Raw genomic sequence first — 21,863 nt, 5'->3', positions numbered from 1 at the left:
ATTGAATCCCCCTGCTGCTGCTACTGCTGCTAAGTCACTTCAGTCGTGTCCGACTCTGTGAGACCCCATAGATGGCAGCCCACCAGGCTCCCCGTTTCTGGGATTCTTCAGGCAAGAACACTGGAGTAGGTTGCCATTTCCTTCTCCAATGCATGAAAGTGAAAAGTGAAAGTGAAGCCGCTTAGTCGTGTCCAACTCTTAGCGACCCCATGGACTGCAGCCCACCAGGCTCCTCCATCCATGGGATTTTCCAGGCAAGAGTACTGGAGTGGGGTGCCATTGCCTTCTCTAGATCTATGAAAACACTTCCTCCTGATTCCTTCTTGGTCGGGGCAGGGGGGCAGTTCTTTGGCCTTGGAGCAGCCATTGCAAGCAAACCTCTGGTTCCTCTCCATCTAGAATGCTTCTCAAGCAATGACCAGGGACAGAGAAGCCTAGTGGACAGTGGGTGTGCCAAACAGGAGTTTGAGCCGAGCTGCATGCCAGCAGAGTGGCAAGTTCAAGAGGAACACAGATATACTCCCTGGATTCTCTGTTCCTGCCCAGTTGCAGGAGAATCCATGCTCAGTTCCGACTTCAATCAGGAATGGCTCTTTTCGCCAAAGGCATTTTCAGTATCACTCCCGTCACTGCAATGTGACAAAGAGCCCCACACCCAGAGACAGAAAAGGGAGTACTCAACTTAGAGACAGGCAGAACCACTGCACCAAGCAAACAAGGGAGAAGGAGCCATTCCTGGTCAATAATTATGAGAAGATAGCACGTTGCCGTAAACGTCAGAAAAATCAGGCCTCCCTAGCAATGTGGTGACAAAGATGTCACTTTTTGAAAAACTTAAAGCAATGCCAAATGAGAAAGGAGCTCAAGGACATGGTTTAAGAGACCCGATATCCCTGAAAGGATTATATGGGACATGGACAAGGGGACAAACAGAGTTCTTCCACAACACTTAGCACAACTGAAATTAAATAATTATGCGATTCTTTGCTTAATGTCTTTCTCTACCACTGAAAGTTCAGCTCCATTAAGTAAGAGACCTTTGTTTTGTTCAACTTGTTATATACTCAGCATGTAACACTTGGTTTGGTATATTGTAAAGATAATTTTGCCACATTATTTTTTTAAAAGGAAAAAGGGAATTCTGAGAGAGGATGAAGACAGAACCCATCATTTCTCTTCTAGTGATGGTTGTAAATAAATGTGGTTACCTTATACAGTGATCACTCTGTAATTCATATTCCAGAATCACTGATTGTTCTGGTTTCTAGGTGCTCCCACTGCCCACTTCCTGGGCATCCACCTTAAACCATCATGGAGACTATAGCCTGTAATGAATCAGAGGAGTCATGGACCATCTTCTACCTTATGGGCATCCCTTCTCTGCCGAAATCCCTCTTCCTTCCTATCTTCTTCATCTTTCTCCTCCTCTACCTACTCATCCTGGTGGGAAATGCCCTGATCCTGGTGGCCGTGGTGATAGAGCCCAGCCTTCACAAGCCCATGTACTTCTTCCTGATCAACCTCTCAGCCCTGGACATCCTCTTCACCACAACCACTGTCCCCAAGATGCTGTCCTTATTCTTGCATGGGGATCGCTATCTCAGCTTCTCTGCCTGCTTCCTGCAGATGTACCTCTTCCACAGCTTCTCCTGCTCTGAAGCCTTCATCCTGGTGGTCATGGCCTATGACCGCTATGTGGCTATCTGCTGCCCGCTGCATTACCCTGTGCTCATGACCGCGCAGACCAATGCTGCCCTGGCAGCCAGTGCCTGGCTCACCGCCCTCCTTCTGCCCATCCCAGCAGTGGTGCAGACCTCCCACATGGCTTTTGACAGCACTGTTTACATCTACCACTGCTTCTGTGACCACTTAGCTGTGGTCCAGGCCTCCTGCTCTGACACCAGCCCCCAGAGCCTCATGGGCTTCTGCATCGCCATGGCGGTGTCCTTCCTGCCTCTTCTCCTGGTGCTTCTCTCCTATGCCCACATCCTGGCCTCAGTGCTTCACATCGGCTCTCGAGAAGGACGCTCCAAAGCCTTCTCCACCTGCAGCTCCCACCTCCTAGTGGTTGGCACCTACTACTCATCCATTGCCATAGCCTATGTGGCCTACAGGGCTGACCTGCCCCTCGACTTCCACATCGTGGGCAACGTGGTGTACGCTATTCTCACACCTGTCCTCAACCCTCTCATCTATACCCTGAGGAACAAGGATGTCAAGACAGCCATCACCAAAATGGCATGTCCCTGGAATCCAAATAATTCTGCAAAACCCTGATTGATAGTGAACTTTATTTTCTCACAAACACCAATAACAATAGAGGTAAAATTGGACAATTCAGAGAGCCAAATAGTTAGAACAATAATTTTTAAAATACAGTCCTAGGTATTCTTCCATTGTAACAAAATAATGATTTTCTTTCCTTAATTCACCAACTAAATGGATTGGGCTTTTCAATTTTTAAGCTGTGACTCCCAAATTTCACAAGATTTGTGTTCACATTTCCACTAATTCAAACAATTTTGATTCTCAGAGACTTAAATATTTGACTAGAAAGAAATTAAGTTTTTTCCCCTTGTAGAGCTTCTAATATTTCTAAATGCCCCCAGGATGGCTGACACATAGATATGAATCAGCCTAGCCCTTTTTGCTGGAGTAGTAACTTAGAAATCCTCTTCAAGGAAAACGTCTGAAACTCCTACCATCTCAATTCTTTTGCCTGAAAATACATTGCCACTACCAATGTGTCAATACCAGCCATGCAGGAAATTTACCACTAGTGTCTAGGCCTTCTTCATGTCCTGAAACTAGAGCATACCTTTCCTTGAGCTTATGGTTAGGCAAGAAGTATTCCTTAGCAAACCTGTACAGGCAAACCATTGCAATTCTTTTAATTTTAAGCCATGCAATAGCTTGTTCATCCATAACAATGAGAGCTAAGTCATTTTCTCTTACTAGTAGCATGCGGTGTCCAGGACCTGCACTCTTGCTCACAATACAGCCGTAGGTATTCTTCCTGGCCCTAGAAGCCAGCCCTATCTCTTTATTCCTTTTGCCTATGCCAAATTTCCTCTTGAAGAATATTTTCCACCTATCACCTCACCTGCTAATTGGCACAGTCTCTCTGTATCTCCCATTTAAAAAAAAGTATTTTCAACTTTTGTGCATCAAATGACACTATCAGGAGAATAAAAAGACAATCCACAATGGGGAAAAATATTCATAAATTAAGGAATTAATATCCAAAATATATTAAGAACTCCTACCACTCAAAACAACAGCAACACTCAATTTAGAAAATGGGCAAAAGATTTGAATAGACATTTCTCTGAAGAAGACATACAAATGTCAAATAAGCCCATGAAAAGATGCTTGACATTACCATCCATCTGGCAAGTCAAAACCATAATGATACAGCACTTCCTACCTATTAGGATGGATATTATCCAAAAATGGAAAATAGCAAGTGTTAGAGAGAATGTGGAGCAATTGGAAAGCTTGAAAAAAAATGATGCAGCCACTGTGGAAAACAATATGATGGTTCCTCAAGAAATTAAATATAGAATTAATGAATGATCCATCAGCTCCACTTCTGGGTATATACCCAAAAGAATTGAAAGCAGAGTCCTAAGAGACATTTGTTCACCTGTGTTCATAGCAACATTATTCACAGTAGCCAAAAGATGGAAACAACCCAAATGTCCATCAGCAGGTGAACAGATAAACATATACACCCAGTGGAATATAATTGAGCCTTAAAATGAATGAAATTCTGATACATGCAACAACATGGACAAACCTTAACGACATTATAAGTGAAATAAGCCAAGTACAAAGGGGTAAATAGTGTGTGATTCCATTTACATGAGGCACTTGTCATAGTCAAATCATAGAAACAGAAAGTGAAACAGTGGTTACCGGGAGCTAGGGGTGAGTGGGGAAGGGAGAGTTACTGTTTTCTGCGTATGGAGTTCTGTCTGGGATGACTAAAGAGTTCTGGAAATGTACAGTGGTGATGGTTGTACAACGTGAATGGACTCAATACTACTTTACGTACATTTAAAGATGGTCCAAATGGTAAGTTTTATGTTACATATGTCTACCACAATAAAAGATACTTTAACAAATGGTTTCAAATTAGACCACAGGTCACAAGTCCTTGAATAGCCCAGGGGCTGGCTGCCATTTTGTCAGATGTCCCCCTCTAGACCCACTGATCAGCTGTGGTCAGAGGAAGATATATGGAGTTCATCACATGGTTTGACATGAACACGAGAATTCATGGAGCAGTTTGCCTTAAAAAGTGGGGTGGGAAGTCATTTGAAACCTGGTACATTTAGGGGAATCATTGCCCTATCAGTGTCAGGCAGGTGTTGGGAGGTTGTTGTGAAGATTTGGGGGAGACTGGAAAATTTCATCTCTCAAATATCTCTAGCCTGCTTCAACTCCTCTCCATCCCACTTCATTCACTCTGGTACAGGTGTTACCACTTTCTGTCTCCTGAAGGAGCACAATCATCTCTCCAACCATCTCTCTGCCTCTGTGCCCACCCTCCACTTCATACGTGACCAGAATGGGCTTTCTGGCAGTCAAATCTGGTCACCTTACCACCCTCAATAGAACTTAAACGCTGTCTCTGCTCTAAAGGAAAAAGTGAAGTAGCTCAGTCATGTCAGACTATTTGCGACCCCATGGACTGTAGCCTACCAGGCTCCTCTGTCCATGGGATTTTCCAGGCAATAGTACTGGAGTGAATTGCCATTTCCTTCTCCAGGGGATCTTCCGGGTCTCCTGCATTGCAGACAGATGCTTTACCGTCTGAGCCACTCTCTGCTCTGACTCCCCTTAAGTGACTTCTTTGACCTCACATCTCACCATTGCCCCTCTCATGGCAATTCTGAATTTCTTTCAGTTTGCCAAACATGCCAACTCATTCTCATTCTCACCAATCAGTCACCCTTCTCTCTTCCTCTTTGTCTATTTCAACTGAAATCTTAGTCAGGCTTCTCCTGAAACATCACATTCTCAGAGGAGCCTGCCCTGGCACCTTGCCCTGAAAAGTGAGGTAGATACCCTTTGTGTGTGCCCCCTTAGCACTTTATTACTCCCCCATTATAGTGTCATGTTAGTTGCTCAGTTGTGTCTGACTCTTTGCAATCCCGTGGACTGTAGCTCACCAGACTCTACTGTCCATGGAATTCTCCAGGCAAGAATACTGGAGTGGGTTGCCATTTCCTTCTCCAGGGGATCTTCCCAACAGAGGGCTCAAACCCAGGTCTTCTGCATTGCAGGCAGATTCTTTACCACCTGAGCCACCAGAGAAGCCTCATCATGGCACTTTTTAACTTTTGAACCTTAGGAGAAAAGAGCTCTGAGCTCATGATACCTACTAGTCTTTGTAGGCTCCTAGCTTGTTTCATCTTCCCCTTTACCTCCAAGCCCCCAGTTCGCACTCCACTCCCCCTTCTCACATTATGTATGTCCATAAATATAAGCATACCTTTGAGAAGTAGGTAGTGTTGTTATGTGCATATATATACCTGTTGAATTCACATAAAAGGAATTATGCTACACATCTCCATTTATTTCTTACATTTTCATTTAGTGTCTCTGTTGCTATTTATAGATCTAGTTTCATTGGTTCTTATTGATATTCCATGATATGATTTTATCACATTTTACTTTTCTAGTGGAGGCCACCTAAATTACCTCTAACTCTTTGCTATCAGTGTGTCTTGATAAATGCCCTTGTGTATGTCCTTGTATGAATCCATGGAAGATTCTCCCTGAAAGATAGAACAGAGTCAAACACATTAGTCATGGTGTGCACAAACTTTAGCTAAACATAGTCCCTCTTCATTATTTGTAGATTCTGTGTTTGTAAATTCATTTATCTACTGAAACTAAAACCAGTACTTACGGCACTTTCAGGGTCATTCAGGGACACACCCAGAGCAGCAAAATATCTGAGTCATCATGTGCACGTTCCCAGTTGAGGTCTAACAAGAAAATACTCTACCCTCTTGTTTCAACTCGTATCATGATCGAGTGTCCTTCCCATGGTCTGTTTTTTGCCATGCTTTTAGCATTTTTGTGCTCTTTTGGTAATTTCCCTTTTTAAATTGGTACCCAAGTGTGATGTTCAAGTGGTGTCTAAGACTCCTAAGCATGAAAAATCTGTGATGTGCCTTATGGGGAAAATACATGTGTTATTAAGCTTCATTCAAGCATGGTTATAGTGCTGTTGGCCATGAGTTCAAGGTTAATAAACCAATGGTGTATATACTAAATGAGGATTTTTAAATTAATTTTTATTGGCATATAATTGATTTACAATATTGTGTTAGTTTCCTCTGTACAGCAAAGTGAATCAGGTATACATATACATGTTGTTGCTGTTGTTCAGTTGGTAAGTTGTGTCCAACTCTTTGCAATCCCATGGACTGCAGCGTGCCAGGCTTCCCGGTCCTTCACTATCTCCTGGAGTTTGCTCCAACTCATGTCTACTGAGTTGGTGTTGCTGTCTAATCATCTCATCCTCTGCACCCCCTTCTCTTTTTGCCTTCCATCTTTCCCAGCATCAGGGTCTTTGCATCAGATGGCTAAAGTTATTGGAGCTTCAGCATAAGTCCTTCCAGTGAATATTCAGGGTTGATTTCCTTTAGGATTGACTGGTTTGATCTTGTTGTAGTCCAGTGGACTCTCAAGAGTCTTCTCTAGCACCACAATTTGAGTGCATCAATTCTTCGGCATTCAGCCCTCTTTATGGTCCAACTCTCACATCCGTACGTGACTACTGGAAAAACCATAACTTTGACTATACAGATCTTTGTGGGCAAAGAGATGTCTCTGCTTTTTAATATGCTGTCTAGCTTTGTCATAGCTTTCCTTCCAAGGAGCAAGCATCTTTTAATTCTGTGGCTGCAGTCACACCACCTGCAGTGATTTTGGAGCCAAAGAAAATAAAATCTGTCACTGATTCCACTTTTTCCCCCTTTTATTTGCCAGGAAGTGATAGGACTGGATGACCATATATACATATACATATATCCACTCTTTTTCAGGTTATTTTCCCATATAGGTCATTATAGAGAGTATTGAGTAGAGTTCCCTGTGCTATACAGTAGAACCTTACTGCTGCTGCTGCTAATTCGCTTCAGTCATGTCCGACTCTGTGCGACCCCAAAGATGGCAGCCCAGCAGGCTCCCCCGTCTCTGGGATTCTCCAGGCAAGAACACTGGAGTGGGTTGCCATTTCCTTCTCCAATGCATGAAAGTGAAAAGTGAAAGTGAAAGTGAAGTTGCTCAGTCGTGTCTGACTCTTAGCGACCCCATGGACTGCAGCCCACCAGGCTCCTCCATCCATGGGATTTTCCAGGCAAGAGTACTGGAGTGGGGTGCCATTGCCTTCTCCAGAACCTTACTAGTTACTATTATATATATAATAGTGTGTATATGTCAATCAGAAATACCCATAAAACAAGGTTATATATTTGATCACATCAGTTGACGAAAATGTTGTGACCAGAGGCTCACAGGAAACTAATCTTGTACTCCTCCTAGAAGAATGACTAAGTGTATTCACAGAAACTCAATAGAACACAGCTACCACAAATAATGAGAATTGACTGTACTGAATGTACTTCAATATTGTTTCCTTGAATGGCTGTGCCTTTTATACTCCCAGCGGAAATGGACTATAGACTATAGCTTCCGTGCCCCCCACATCCTCACCAACATCCTCTTCCAACTCTCTAATTTTTTCCTTCTTTATCAGGCTAAAGTGGTACCTCATTCTGTTTCATTTGCATCTCTCTGATTACCAATGAAGCATCTCCTTGGTTAGCAACCAGCATTTTCCCATATTACTTATGGAAAAACTGCTTATTTTCTTTGGATTTCCTGTATTATTTCATTGCTTTCAAGACTTCTGTATGTTTGCTCCTTGTCAACTTTAAATATCACAAGTATGCTTTTCAAGTTTGTAATGTGCCCTGCCTGCATTGAGCAGAAATTCTTCATTTTGATATACTTAAATCCATCACATTTTTTACCTTTTAATATGTAGGGTTTTAGCCTTTCCTTACCACAATATCACAGCTATTCCTCAATATTTTTTTTTATTAGTTTCCTTGTCTTTTTTTTTTATATACTTTTACCTTGAATTCATGTGGAATTCTTAAGTTGTAAGGTAGGAATTCTGCTTTATTTTTCTTCTTTATTTTCTTTGAAATATTTTCTGCTTTATTTTCTTTGAAATCATAATTTCCATCAGTCTCTTTCTCTCTCTCTCTTTTTTGGCCACGCCTTGGGGTGGGATCTTAGTTCCCCAACCACGGATGAAACTTTTGCCCCCTGCAGTGGAACCTCAAAGTCTTAATCACTGGACTGCCAGGGAAGTCCCACCAATTGCTCTTAAAAATCTTGTCTCTCCTCATTGTTTTATAGCCCTATGTTTATCAAGTTCCCATACACCTTGTGTACTTCTGAGTTATTTATTTTGTTCTATTGTCTACTTGCCTACTGGAATGTCAGTACCATGTTATGATACTCTTATAGCTTTGTAGTATGTCTTTTTACATATCCGATTCAGGAAGCCCCTTCTCACCTTTCATATTTTTTTAAGTTGACTTACCTGTTTGAAGTTGACTTACCTGTAAATTTTGGAAGGTTGTAAACTCCCTCAAAAATACAGTGAAAATTTTTTGAGACTTCATGAAGCTACCACTCCCACTTATTTAATACAGCTCCCCATTTATTAAAATCTTTTTTGTCTTTATTTTAAACTTTTCAACCATCATGGTTATCATTTTTGATAGTACAAACTTCATCATTTGTGTTACTATTGTAAAAAAGCATTAAAAAATTTTTTTTTCTAGTTATCGCAGCCTGGATGGGAGGGAAGTTTGGGATAGAATGGATACAGTATATGGCTGAGTCCCTTTGCTGTCTGCTTGAAACTATCACAATGTTGTTAATTGGCTATACTCTAAAATTAAAAGTTAAAAAATTTTTTTCTAGTTGTTATGCTAGAAAAATACCTATTTGTAGCTAATACAGAGTTCCCCAGTCACAACTCTTATCACACTGAATTATAATTCCCTTCCTATTGCCTGTATTTATTCTCCATTAGATGCCAAGCTATGTGAGGACAGGCACTGCCTCTGCCTTTTCCATTTCTATATGCCCGGCATCTTTTGTAGAGCCTGGCACATAGCAGTTGCTTAATAAAGAACTCAGTCCTCGGCACATGGGGTCATTCGATGTTCGTTTCCTCCCACTCTCTGAACAAAACCATATTAGACCGTGCGTTTTATAGATAGATATACTCACACCCAGAGAGAAGATGTGTTTCCCATGGACTCAGCGTAAATTAAAGAAAAAGCTGGAGTCACAGCCCAGGTCTTCTGGCTTAGATCCATTTCATTTCAAGCTGTCTCTGCTGATTAAATGCCCCTTGTCTTAATCTCATGGGAAGAACAGATGGCAGATTCTCTGCTGCTGCTGCTGCTAAGTCGCTTCAGTCGTGTCCGACTCTGTGAGACCCCATAGACGGCAGCCCACCAGGTTCTGCCGTCCCTGGGATTCTCCAGGCAAGAACACTGGAGTGGGTTACCATTTCCTTCTCCAATGCATGAAAGTGAAAAGGGAAAATGAAGTCGCTCAGTCGAGTCCGACTCTTTACAACCCCATGGACTGCAGCCTGCCAGGCTCCTCCATCCACGGGATTTTCCAGGCAAGAGTACTGGAGTGGGGTGCCATTGCCTTCTGTAATTCTCTAGTCAAGGTGTAAAACCAGAGGCAAAGGTCAGTTTTCCTTGAGAGGGTCAAAAGACCTGACACAGAATCCCAGGCTGCTCCTTCCATTGTTCTCATCTCGCTACCAGTAGGTTCCAAACTTTTGTGTGGGTTGAAATCACAGCGAGGACTTGTTCACAGCAAGGAGGTTGTTTGGCCTCCTGCTCAGATTTTTAAAATTCAGTTTGTTCTAAGTGGGGCTCAAGAACATGCATTTCCAACACAGTAGGCACACAGAAGGCACTCAGTAAGCATGAGGTTTTAAAATACCGTCTTGCAAAACCAACAAGTTGATAACAGTGCCCATTACAACATTCAGCACTGCCCTATAACTTTCTCCTTAAATGCAGTGTGAGAAAAAAATGCTTTGTTAAAAGTCAACTATTTTCTTTTCTTTTACCAGGCAATGAAATCCTACCTACCCAGATTCTTTTTTGCCTTGCCAGGCAGGAACTCAGAGCCTCTTTCTCATCTTCGGTCCCTCTCTTGTTCAAGTGCCTGAAAATATCTATTGCTCTTCTCCCTCCCTCTAGATTACTTTTTGTATTTTGTTCTATTTTACATTGTCTTCAATTTCTAAAGCTGTCTAAAACCCTTCTTTTACAAAGAATATAAATAACATATATGTATTATATACAAATGCATAGGTATCATTAAGAAGACATCTGCTTAAAACAAAATAACGACCACCAGAAAAGTTAAGGACTAGGTACTTTTTCAATTCTCAGTAGATTTTCTTGGATAATCTCTAGTTTCAGGGGATTTTCCAACCCCTGAACTGCTTAATTAATGTTAAAAGTGGAGAAATGCAATCAGAAACCTGAATAAAATGAAGAAAGTATTAGGGTAATAAAGGGTAATACTATCAGGCCCTAGATGGGCTTCCAGGTGGTGCTAGTGGTAAAGAACTCGCCTGCCAATGCAGGAGACATAAGAGATGTAGGTTCAAACCTTGGGTTGGGAAGATCCCCTAGAAGAGGGCATGGCAACCCACTCCAGTCTTCTTGCCTGGAGAATCCCATGGACAGAGGAGCCTGGTGGGCTACAGTCCATGGGATCGCAAAGAGTTGGACACAACTAAAGAGACTTAGCACACGTGCACGCATCAGGCCCTAGGCAGCAGTTGCTGTCATGGCATGTTGCAAGAGCCTGGTGCGATTCATTGGTATTTCCATACCTTACAGGAGGCCCCCTCCAGGGCTGGGATCTCCATTCCAGTTGCCAGTGGACTAGTATTCAGAGAAGACTTCACTGCCTCCAGAATGCTCACAGGACTCCTGGGAAAAGGTCTGGCAAGGCGCCTGTTGCCCTCTTCTGCTGGCTCACCTGCCCAGTTATCAGATCCTATTCCTGTGAGTAGTCACCACTGGAAGCTTGTGCACACTGGCCCCAAGAAGAAGAGATGCAGTCCCAAGAAGATGGGATGGTAAGTGCTCGGGGTGCTGCAGATACATGTTCAAGGTTCTGCAAGTGAGTGTGAGGTCACTGGGCAGGGTGCAGGGCAGGTTTAGGATCAGACACCCAGGACAGAAACTGAACTGGGGACTCTGAATCTAATGCTTATTGCCTGTCCCAGTGCCTCCTCATAAAGGCCTCAGACACCAAAGAAGGTTCTTCCCTGACTTTAATTCCTGACAGTTCAGAGGTCTTAGGGTCAAGTGACCTGTAGTCTGAGCTCAGGCTTCTCTGATTCTGAAGACTCATGATTACACAGCCAATATTCTAACAGTAAGATTCAAATATCTTAATATTCTATTATCTTAAACCGTTCTTAGAGTATAAGATGCTAACATTCTCAGATTCAGGGTCTATGGTTTTAGATTGTAAAATTTTAAAACTGAGAAACAAAGATTCCAAGGAAAACAGGATTAAAAATAGAAAATTCCATGATTTTAGAGATTGTAGATTCTTAGAGTCTGAAATGCTAAGATCTTTAGAATCTAATTCCCATTGACTTCAAATTCTTAAAAAATTTAAATTGAAAAGTGTAGAAATCTAGAATCTTAAGTTATGACTTTACACCTAATTACTGGTGGTACCTGAACAAATAAGTCAACTTTCCAGCCCACCTGCCAGGAGAAGCTTTGCACCTTCTGACACACTTTGCACCTTTTGCTCAGGGGCAAACCTAAACCAACGTCAAAGCTGCCGATCTGCTCAGTCACTTACTGGTAAAGCCAGATGTGTATAGACTAAACGTCTTCTCTGCCTTCAGTTTCATCACTATGTTGCTGGAATGGACACCAATTACTTTTTGTGTGCCCAGCATCTCTTCTTTTTAGAAACTGAAACTCCCAACTCCATGCAATTCTGACGGTGTCGTCAACCACACACAGCATAACCTTCCCCTCCTCATGGGCACATGACCCAGTCTGGCTAGAAAATTCCCATATCCCGAACACAGAAATCCTTCCACACATGAGCAGAAGCAACAACATATATTAATACAATGAGAAAAAGAGCGCTGAGTGTGCTCATAAACCCCAGGTTATGAGTAGTAAGGACAGTGTATATACTGTGAGTCAAATTTTGCTCCTGTGTGAATGAACCTAGAGTCTATTACACAGAGTGAAGTAAGTCAGAAAGAGAAAAACCAATATCTTATATTAACTCATATGTGGAATCTAGAAAACTGTTATGGATGAACCTATTTGCTAGGCAGAAATAGAGATGCAGATGTAGAGAGCAGATGTGTGGACATAGGGTGGAATGAATCTGGAGACTGAGGTTGTTTTTTGTGTACCTCCACCTGTAAAACAGATCCAGATCCAGATTCTGCCACATCTAAAACAGGGGAAACCTACCTTATAGCGCAGGGAGCCCAGCTTGGGGCTCTGTGGTGACCTAAATGGGATCGGGATAGGGACAGAGGGAGGTCTAAGGGAGGGGGATATGTACATGAAGCTGATTCACTTCATTGTACAGCAGAAACTAACACAACATGGTAAAGCAACTCTACCGCAATTATTAAAAACAATTTGCTCCTGGCCAACTTTTCCATGAGGTGGAGAGAGTCAGGGTTGGCTTATTCATAGACACAGTAGCTACAGTGTTCAAGACCCACCATATTTGTTGGAAGCCATGAAAATGTTTTAACTCCTTTTAAAATTAGAAGGAGAAAAGGAATACAATACAGCCGGTATTATATTCATCTTTATAATAATATAATTGCTAAATAAAATCTTTTATTTTTGATGTAAAGGAAGGAACTCAAAAAGCAAAAAATACTGAGTATCCATTAAAGTTGTATGTGACTTTGGAAATAATCTGAGAGTGAAACCAGCATGGGAAAAATATCTCTGAGAGATGGAGCAAGGAGAGCAAAGTTATCACGTGAACCTCTGGATCAGCTATGTCAGAAACACAACCATCCCCTTAGATCCCCAGTTAGGTGAACAATGGATTCTGCATTTTACTAAAGCTGATGAGTTGGATGTTTGTTATTTTGTTGGCTTCCTAGAAGCTTCCTATGTTTGTGGAATTCCCCATCTTCTCCCACTAAAAATGCCTTTACTTGCTTGCCAGCTTCCCTTGCAAGCAGAGGCCAGGCATGTGAACTAAATTCTCTAGCCCAACAGAGATTTTTGTGAGCTACCTATTAGATCAGATCAGTCGCTCAGTCATGTCCGACTCTTTGCGACCCCATGAATCGCAGCACGCCAGGCCTCCCTGTCCATCACCAACTCCCGGAGTTCACTCAGACTCACGTCCATCGAGTCAGTGATGCCATCCAGCCATCTCATCCTCTGTTGTCCCCTGCTCCTCTTGCCCCCAATCCCTCCCAGCATCAGAGTCTTTTCCAATGAGTCAACTCTTCCCATGAGGTGACCAAAGTACTGGAGTTTCATCTTTAGCATCATTCCTTCCAAAGAACACCCAGGACTGATCTCCTTTTGAATGGACTGGTTGGATCTTCTTGCAGTCCAAGGGACTCTCAAGAGTCTTCTCCAACACCACAGTTCAAAAGCATCAATTCTTTGGCGCTCAGCCTTCTTCACAGTCCAACTCTCACATCCATACATGACCACAGGAAAAACCATAGCCTTGACTAGACGGACATTTGTGGGCAAAGTAATGTCTCTGCTTTTGAATATGCTATCTAGGTTGGTCATAACTTTCCTTCCAAGGAGTAAGCGTCTTTTAATTTCATGGCTGCAGTCACCATCTGCAGTGATTTTGGAACCCCCCAAAATAAAGTCTGACACTGTTTCCACTGTTTCCCCATCTATTTCCCACGAAGTGATGGGACCGGATGCCATGATCTTCGTTTTCTGAATGTTGAGCTTTAAGCCAACTTTTTCACTCTCCACTTTCACTTTCATCAAGAGGCTTTTGAGTTCCTCTTCACTTTCTGCCATAAGGGTGGTGTCATCTGCATCTCTGAGGTTATTGATATTTCTCCTGGCAATCTTGATTCCAGCTTGTGCTTCTTCCAGTCCAGCATTTCTCATGATGTACTCTGCATATAAGTTAAATAAACAGGGTGACAATATACAGCCTTGACGTACTCCTTTTCCTATTTGGAACCAGTCTGTTGTTCCATGTCCAGTTCTAACTGTTGCTTCCTGACCTGCATACAGATTTCTCAAGAGGCAGGTCAGGTGCTCTGGTATTCCCATCTCTTTCAGAATTTTCCACAGTTTATTGTGATCCACACAGTCAAAGGCTTTGGCATAGTCAATAAAGCTGAAATAGATGTTTTTCTGGAACTCTCTTGCTTTTTCCATGATCCAGCAGCCCCAGGCCAGGGGTGGCGGGCGGGAGGAGCAACCCCACGCCCGAGGCCAGGGGCGGTGGCCAGGAGGACCAACGCCACGTCCAAGGAGCCGTGGCTGTGCGGGCGCAGGAGGGCCTAGAGGAGCTATCCCACGTTGAAGGTCAGGAAGGGCAGCAGTGAGGAGATACTCCTCGTTTAAGGTAAGGAGCAATGGCTGCGCTTTGCTGGAGCAGCCGTGAGGAGATGCTCCACGCCCAAGGTAAGAGCTACATATATCCATTAGTAAAATTATTTGCTGATTAAGCCAGCTACAGTTGGTTTCTGCTGTTTGCAAGGCTCTACAGGTACAGCTAGTTCAAGCTGGGCTTCTGTCCCTTGCAACAAAAGTGTTCGAACACACAGCAGAGCCCTCTCCTGCCCTTGCCTCTTCCTCAGGGGACTAAGTCCATCATTGCTGGTATTTTCCCAGCAGTCAAAGCTTATTCATTTCTGGAGAAAGAATGGGTCAGACTGAGTTCTAGCCAGGGAGGGACCACAGGGACCAGGAAAGTTATAGAGTGCAGTTTGAAAAGTCAGTGTGATTTCAGGACTCTCCCTTTTCTCCCGACTCAAGCCTCTTGGTTACCCAGGACCTTCCCTCTGACACCATTTTTAGGAGGTGGGGTATAAGAAAAAGCACTCTGTTACTTTCTCCCACCCACAAGCACCACAAACATTCTCCCACAGAGAAGAGTAAGAGAGGTGCCTCTCCCTCTTTCCAATGCCTAAATGGAGAGAAAATAATTAATAGGGAAGGAAAAAAAATTTTTTTATCATATGGCAAGGCATGTGGTTAGGGCTAGGGTTAGGGTTAGCTGGTTTTAGAAAAGGCAGAGGAACCAGAGATCAAATTGCCAACATCCACTGGATCATGGAAAAAGCAAGAGAGTTCCAGAAAAACATCTATTTCAGCTTTATTGACTATGCCAAAGCCTTTGACTGTATGGATCACAATAAACTGTGGAAAATTCTGAAAGAGATGGGAATACCAGAGCACCTGACCTGCCTCTTGAGAAATCTGTATGCAGGTCAGGAAGCAACAGTTAGAACTGGACATGGAACAACAGACTGGTTCCAAATAGGAAAAGGAGTACATCAAGGCTGTATATTGTCACCCTGTTTATTTAACTTATATGCAGAGTACATCATGAGAAATGCTGGACTGGAAGAAGCACAAGCTGGAATCAAGATTGCCAGGAGAAATATCAATAACCTCAGAGATGCAGATGACACCACCCTTATGGCAGAAAGTGAAGAGGAACTCAAAAGCCTCTTGATGAAAGTGAAAGTGGAGAGTGAAAAAGTTGGCTTAAAGCTCAACATTCAGAAAACGAAGATCATGGCATCCGGTCCCATCACTTCGTGGGAAATAGATGGGGAAACAGTGGAAACAGTGTCAGACTTTATTTTGGGGGGCTCCAAAATCACTGCAGATGGTGACTGCAGCCATGAAATTAAAAGACGCTTACTCCTTGGAAGGAAAGTTATGACCAACCTAGATAGCATATTCAAAAGCAGAGACATTACTTTGCCCACAAATGTCCGTCTAGTCAAGGCTATGGTTTTTCCTGTGGTCATGTATGGATGTGAGAGTTGGACTGTGAAGAAGGCTGAGCGCCAAAGAATTGATGCTTTTGAACTGTGGTGTTGGAGAAGACTCTTGAGAGTCCCTTGGACTGCAAGGAAATTCAACCAGTCCATTCTGAAGGAGATCAGCCCTGGGATTTCTTTGGACAGAATGGTGCTGAAGCTGAAACTCTAGTACTTTGGCCACCTCATGCGAAGAGTTGACTCATTGGAAAAGACTCTGATGCTGGGAGGGATTGGGGGCAAGAGGAGAAGGGGACAACAGAGGATGAGATGGCTGGATGGCATCACTGACTCGATGGACGTGAGTCTGAGTGAACTCCGGGAGTTGGTGATGGACAGGGAGGCCTGGCGTGCTGCGATTCATGGGGTCTCGAAGAGTCGGACATGACTGAGCAACTGAACTGAACTGAAGGCATGTGGGATGTTACTTCCCCAAACAGGGATTGAATCTGTGACCCCTGAAGTAGAAGCACAGTGTCTTAACTACTGGACCTCCAGGGAAGTCCAGGAAGATAAAATTTTAATCTATTTGGTGTCCTTGAAGTAGAGAACCCAATGACTCGGACGGAAAGAGCATACCAAGGAAAATGACAGGAAAGTTCAATGAAATAAAGAACTAATTCTGAAGCACTAAATTGTCCAATATATTTCAAGGAAACTTGGTGAAGGAAGATTGATACCTACACGTATCTTGATTAAGTTATCAAACTCTAAGGATAAAGGAAATATATTTTGAGCACTTAGGGAGAAAACATAATTCTTGTATTTCTCCTCAGCATCATGCAATGTCCCAAAGAGTGGAAGGATGCTTCTGAAGTCATTCAAGCCCAAAGGCAACCCACAAATATTTTGAGACATGAAGGAATTCAGGACGTATGGTGTCTATGAGCTCTTCACTAAAAACCTACTTCATAAAGAAATCCAGACAACCAAGAGATGAGTCAAGTAAAGAATTCTGAAATAGAGAAGCATGATAAAATGATAGAAGTGAGTACTAAATAATCCACTTAAACTAAGCAGAACTAAGACTGAAGAACTCTGGGGATTATAACTGCAAAATAGAAATTAATGTTATAAACCTTGACAAACTAAAATTAATTATTACCATTTCTGAGGATCCAAAGGAAGTACAAACAAATGTTCAAAGTTAATATCTTCTAAAATTGAAATGAGAATATAAAAATGACTCCAATCTCTTAATGTTTTTTATAACCTTTTTGTTTTTTAATCATTGTGTTTTTAGAAACTAATATCTATTGATATAATATACATTTATCTGACCTTCATTGGTTTCTTCAGTTTCATTTCAGTTCCTTTTTCTTCTATCAAATTAAACTAAAATTTAACTATTTATTTATATGTGTGTGTGTGTATATATATATATATATATATATATATATATATATATATATATATATATCGGAGAAGGCAATGGCACCCCATTCCAGTACTCTTGCCTGGAAAATCCCATGAATGGAGGAGCCTGGTAGGCTGCAGTCCTTGGGGTTGCTAAGAGTCAGATACGACTGAGCAACTTCACTTTCACTTTTCACTTTCATGCATTGGAGAAGGAAATGGCAACCCACTCCAGTGTTCTTGCCTGGAGAATCCCAGGGACAGGGGAGCTTGGTGGGCTGCCATCTATGGGGTCGCACAGAGTCGGACACGACTGAAGTGACTTAGCAGTAGCATATATATATATATATATATATATATATATATATATATATATATTCAGATTATTTTCCACTATAGGTTATTATAAGATATTGAATATGGGAAGGAATAAATTAGGAGTATGGGATTAACAGATACAAACTATTATACACAAAAATAGATAAACAATAAGAATTTACTATATAGCACAGGGAATTATTTTTATTTTTAGTGGGACTTGTATAATAATAAAAAATAAAAGAAGCTTAAATTTGAAAATTAATAGAGGTTCTGTCCCAGTTATTGAACTAGTACAACTGCTGGCTTCCTCCCACAATCTCAACCTCAAGGAACCAAAGAGGAAAAACACCAGGATGCTGAGAAAACTGTGATGTGATGGGGCCTTTTTAGAACTGGTATATTGGAGGGCAGAAGTTTTAGTTTGGGGCAGGAGGCAGCCTTGAGAGGTTGGAGGAGGAGAAAACAAAAGGGGAAGTATTGGAGTTCTGCTTTGACTGCTTCCCGTTGTTGTCTTGGGACAGAAAGTGCTTGCTCCCCATACCAGAAACAACTCAGAAGTCTGTTCCAAGTAGCCTCAGCAAAATCAGGGCAGTATAGAAGCACTTGTGAGGAACTGAGAAACAGAGGTGTGACTAACTGACTCAGGCATTTGCCTGGTCATTGTTCCTCTCCTCAAACACAAAACTAAGTAATTATAGTCTAATTACAATCTGACCTTAATACTGCTTCTACCTGTGGGGAAAAGGGGTTACTTGACCTCCTGAGGACTGTCTTGTTGGGGAGGGAGGGATTGGTCATGGTTTCTGGAGGCTCAGCTGCTCTGTACATCCTAAGCTAGTTGGGACTGACAGAATTTGGGTCTTGCCTTCCTGATAGTGCTAAACCAACACCAACAGGGGAAAATGAATTAGTAGACTAAAATAACAAGGCATATGAAGTGCACAACCTTTTAAAGGAAAAACAATATCCTGGGTAACACATTTCAACAATATCAGAAATATTGAAGAAGAGAGACCAGGAATTATAGTTAGCTTATTAAATATATGTATAATGACACAGTAAGAGGTTAGCAATGTATAACACAATCAAAGAAATAGAAAAGATCCATACAGAAATAGTAAAGAGGGAATGTATAACAGTGGAAATAAAGAATACTATCTATGAAATTGGGTTTTCCTGGTGGCTCAGTGGTAAAGAATCCACGCTCCCAAGAGGAGACATAGGTTCAATTCCTGGGTTGGGAAGATCCCCTGGGGAAGGAAATGCCAACCCACTCCAATATTCTTGCCTGGGAAATCCCATGGGCAAAAGAGCCTGGCAGGCTACAGTCCATGGCGTGGCAAAAGTCAGACATGACTTATGGACTAAAATAACAACAATCTATGAAGTTAACAAAAGAATGGATATAACTGAGAAACCATTAGGAAATTGGAGGACTACTTTGAAAAAATTGCCCAGAATTAGGAAGGAAAGAATAAAGAGGAAAAAATATTTAATATTTAATATTAGACATTTTTCCAAACCCACTTGGAGATATGGAGAATTTCAATAGGAAACTATGATTAAAAACCAGATAATAATTCTAAAATTGAAAAATACTGAAAAATATAACTGAAATTAAAATTCAATGGATGAATTTTACAGCAAATTAGACTGCTGAATCAAAAAAAAATGACCTGGAACATGTTGGAATAAAATATGCAGAATTAGGCATGAGGCAACAAAAGCATGATAAATACAGAAGAGAGTATAAGGGATTTATGGGATGAAGAAAGAAAGTCTAGCAGGGACCCCCAGAGGCAATGGAGGGAAATAATGGGGAAGAAGCAATATATGAAGATCTAATGACAAAGAATTTTTTTAAACTGACTGAAACCTACAAACCCTGACTGAGATAAACAAGTTTATCATAGTAAAGTTGTTAGAAACCAAAGTGAAAACTAAAGTGTTAGTTGCTCAGTTGTGTCTGAGTCTTTGCAACCCCATGGACTGTAGCCCACCAAGCTCCTCTGTCTAGGAATTCTCCAGGAAAGAATACTGAAGTAGGTAACCATTCCTTTCTCCAGGGGAGCTTCCTGACCCATGGATCAATTCTGGGTCTTCTGCATTGCAGGCAAATTCTTTACCATCTGAGCCACCACCAAAGACCAATACAAATTCTTAAGGCAGCCAGAGAAAAAAGACAAATTCCCTTCAAGGAACAACCTTTATACACTGAGAATAGATTTTTCAACAGAAGCAATGGAAATAGAAGACAATGTAATAATATTTTCAAAGTGATGATAGAAAATAATTGTCAACCAAAAATTCTATACCCTAAAGTGAAAGTATTCTTTAAAAATGAAAGACGTTTCCTGACAAACAAAAGCTAAAAGAATTCATCATCATCAAGTTCATAAAAAAGGATGTTTCATGAAAAAGGAAACCAAAGATGGGAAGAAACAGACAGAGTGAGATTACACACCCACCCACTCTCACACACACACAATGTTACTTTAGCAACAACTGACTAACTTCATGGTCCTTATAATGACCATCTCAAATGCTAGAGATATTAAGCTAGTGCTAATTCAATATCGCATCCCAACTCACTACATGTGTTAAGACCTCTGCATGGGAAGTTCAATACACTATTGAGAGAAATTTAAAAGACCTAAATAAATAGAGGGATATGCTTAATGTTGTAAAAATGTCAAAATTTCCCAAACTGATGTATACGTACAATGAAATTTTAAGAAAAATCCAAGCAGAGTTTTGTGCATGTATGTGCGGAAATTAACAAACTGATTCTAAAATTTAAATATAAATGTAGAGAACCAAGAATACAAAGGATAATCTTGAGCAGAAGGTGGAGAGGAGGATGAGGAGGAAGGAGAAAGAAGGACGTGAAGAGAAATAGAAGGTTTCGAAGAAAGTGGAGGAGGATGTGGGGAGTGGGAGGAGAAGGGAAGTGAGCAAGGAGAAGTAGGGGTGAAGGATGAGAGAGATTTGAATTGAGAGTGAAGATTTGAAGTAGCAAATAGTGGAGTAGAGAATAGGAGAGTGAGCTGACACTAAGATTTCTGGGTGATGCTGAAGATCAGTTAAGATGGGTGAGGATTTGGGGTTAAAGAGACTCAAGTTCCCAACATCACAGAGTTTTCTGAAGAATTTTCTGGACATGTTGTTTCATCTGATTTTCACAACATGCCTGTGTGAGAGAGATGATTCTCTCCATTGTGTAAGTGAACCAAGCAGGGGATGACCAGCTTGCGTCTCACTGTGAGTGGGTGGTGGATCCCTCACCACAGAGCCTGTGGCCATGCTGGGTAACCAGGGCAGAGGGCCAGGATCATCTCACCTAGGAGTCCTCTGCAGAAGACGGGACAGCTGAGCCAGTGCGTGGAGCTCGCTTGTATGATCTTGAACAAGTCCCGGGCCCCCTCTTGGCCTCAATATCCCTATCTGGACAGATGGAGGGTGGGGTTCTATGGTATGAGTCTATTGCTCTGGAACCTTATCTTCTGTCTATCCCCTCTCCATGCTGGGAGGGTGGCACAGAGCTCGGCCTGCATTTGGGGCTACAGAGGCCTCCTCAGAGAGGCCTCCTCAGAGAGGGAGCTCAGAACACAGGGAGCTCAGGAAGCAGTCAGCAATGAGAACAAGGCACTTGGAGAGCAAAGCCCTCCCCTCAGCTTTTCTTCTCACATTCCTGAGGTAAACAACCTACCCCTGGGGCAGAACCCAGTGTGTGTTGGGGCGGGGGCAGAACTGGGGAGGGAAACATGCCTAGGCTTGGCTGGAGACCAGGGTTCCAGTTAAGCTTTGTCCCAACTTTGCAATGTGTCCTCACCAAGTCCTGACCCTTCTCTGAGCCTCAGTACTCTCTCTGGAAGATGAGAGACTTGGACCAAGATGCCTTTAAAGACATCTGAATCTGACCCCCTGGGATGTTAAAAGTTGCTTATAGATTCAGGGGTCTCAATATTCTTAAAAAGGGTTGCCTTCAATGGACTTTCTGAACTAACTACTCCCCACTACCTTTTATTTCAATCAAATTGAT

General features: G+C 42.1%; 1 protein-coding gene and 1 long non-coding RNA gene across 2 annotated transcripts in view; one reads left to right on the top strand and one right to left on the bottom strand.

Annotated features, from left to right (window-relative positions):
- Window positions 1-13,462, bottom strand: part of LOC139187342 (uncharacterized) — a 33,889-nt gene extending 20,427 nt beyond the window's left edge. Inside the window, exon 1 of the long non-coding RNA XR_011570894.1 lies at window positions 5,710-13,462. This is a non-coding gene — a long non-coding RNA (uncharacterized lncRNA). The remainder of the gene's footprint in view (window positions 1-5,709) is intronic.
- On the top strand, window positions 1,312-2,277 carry LOC109569027 (olfactory receptor 2AT4-like). The gene has a single exon (XM_019974357.2). It carries the CDS (start codon window positions 1,312-1,314, stop codon window positions 2,275-2,277), a length of 966 nt encoding a protein of 321 aa, XP_019829916.2.
- Window positions 13,463-21,863: the final 8,401 nt, after the last annotated feature.

The sequence above is a fragment of the Bos indicus genome, chromosome 15 (genome assembly GCF_029378745.1).
Source record: "Bos indicus isolate NIAB-ARS_2022 breed Sahiwal x Tharparkar chromosome 15, NIAB-ARS_B.indTharparkar_mat_pri_1.0, whole genome shotgun sequence".
Lineage (NCBI taxonomy): Eukaryota > Metazoa > Chordata > Mammalia > Artiodactyla > Bovidae > Bos > Bos indicus.
Note: the sequence above shows the minus strand (reverse complement) of the source record. Positions and strands in the feature narration are given on the sequence as shown.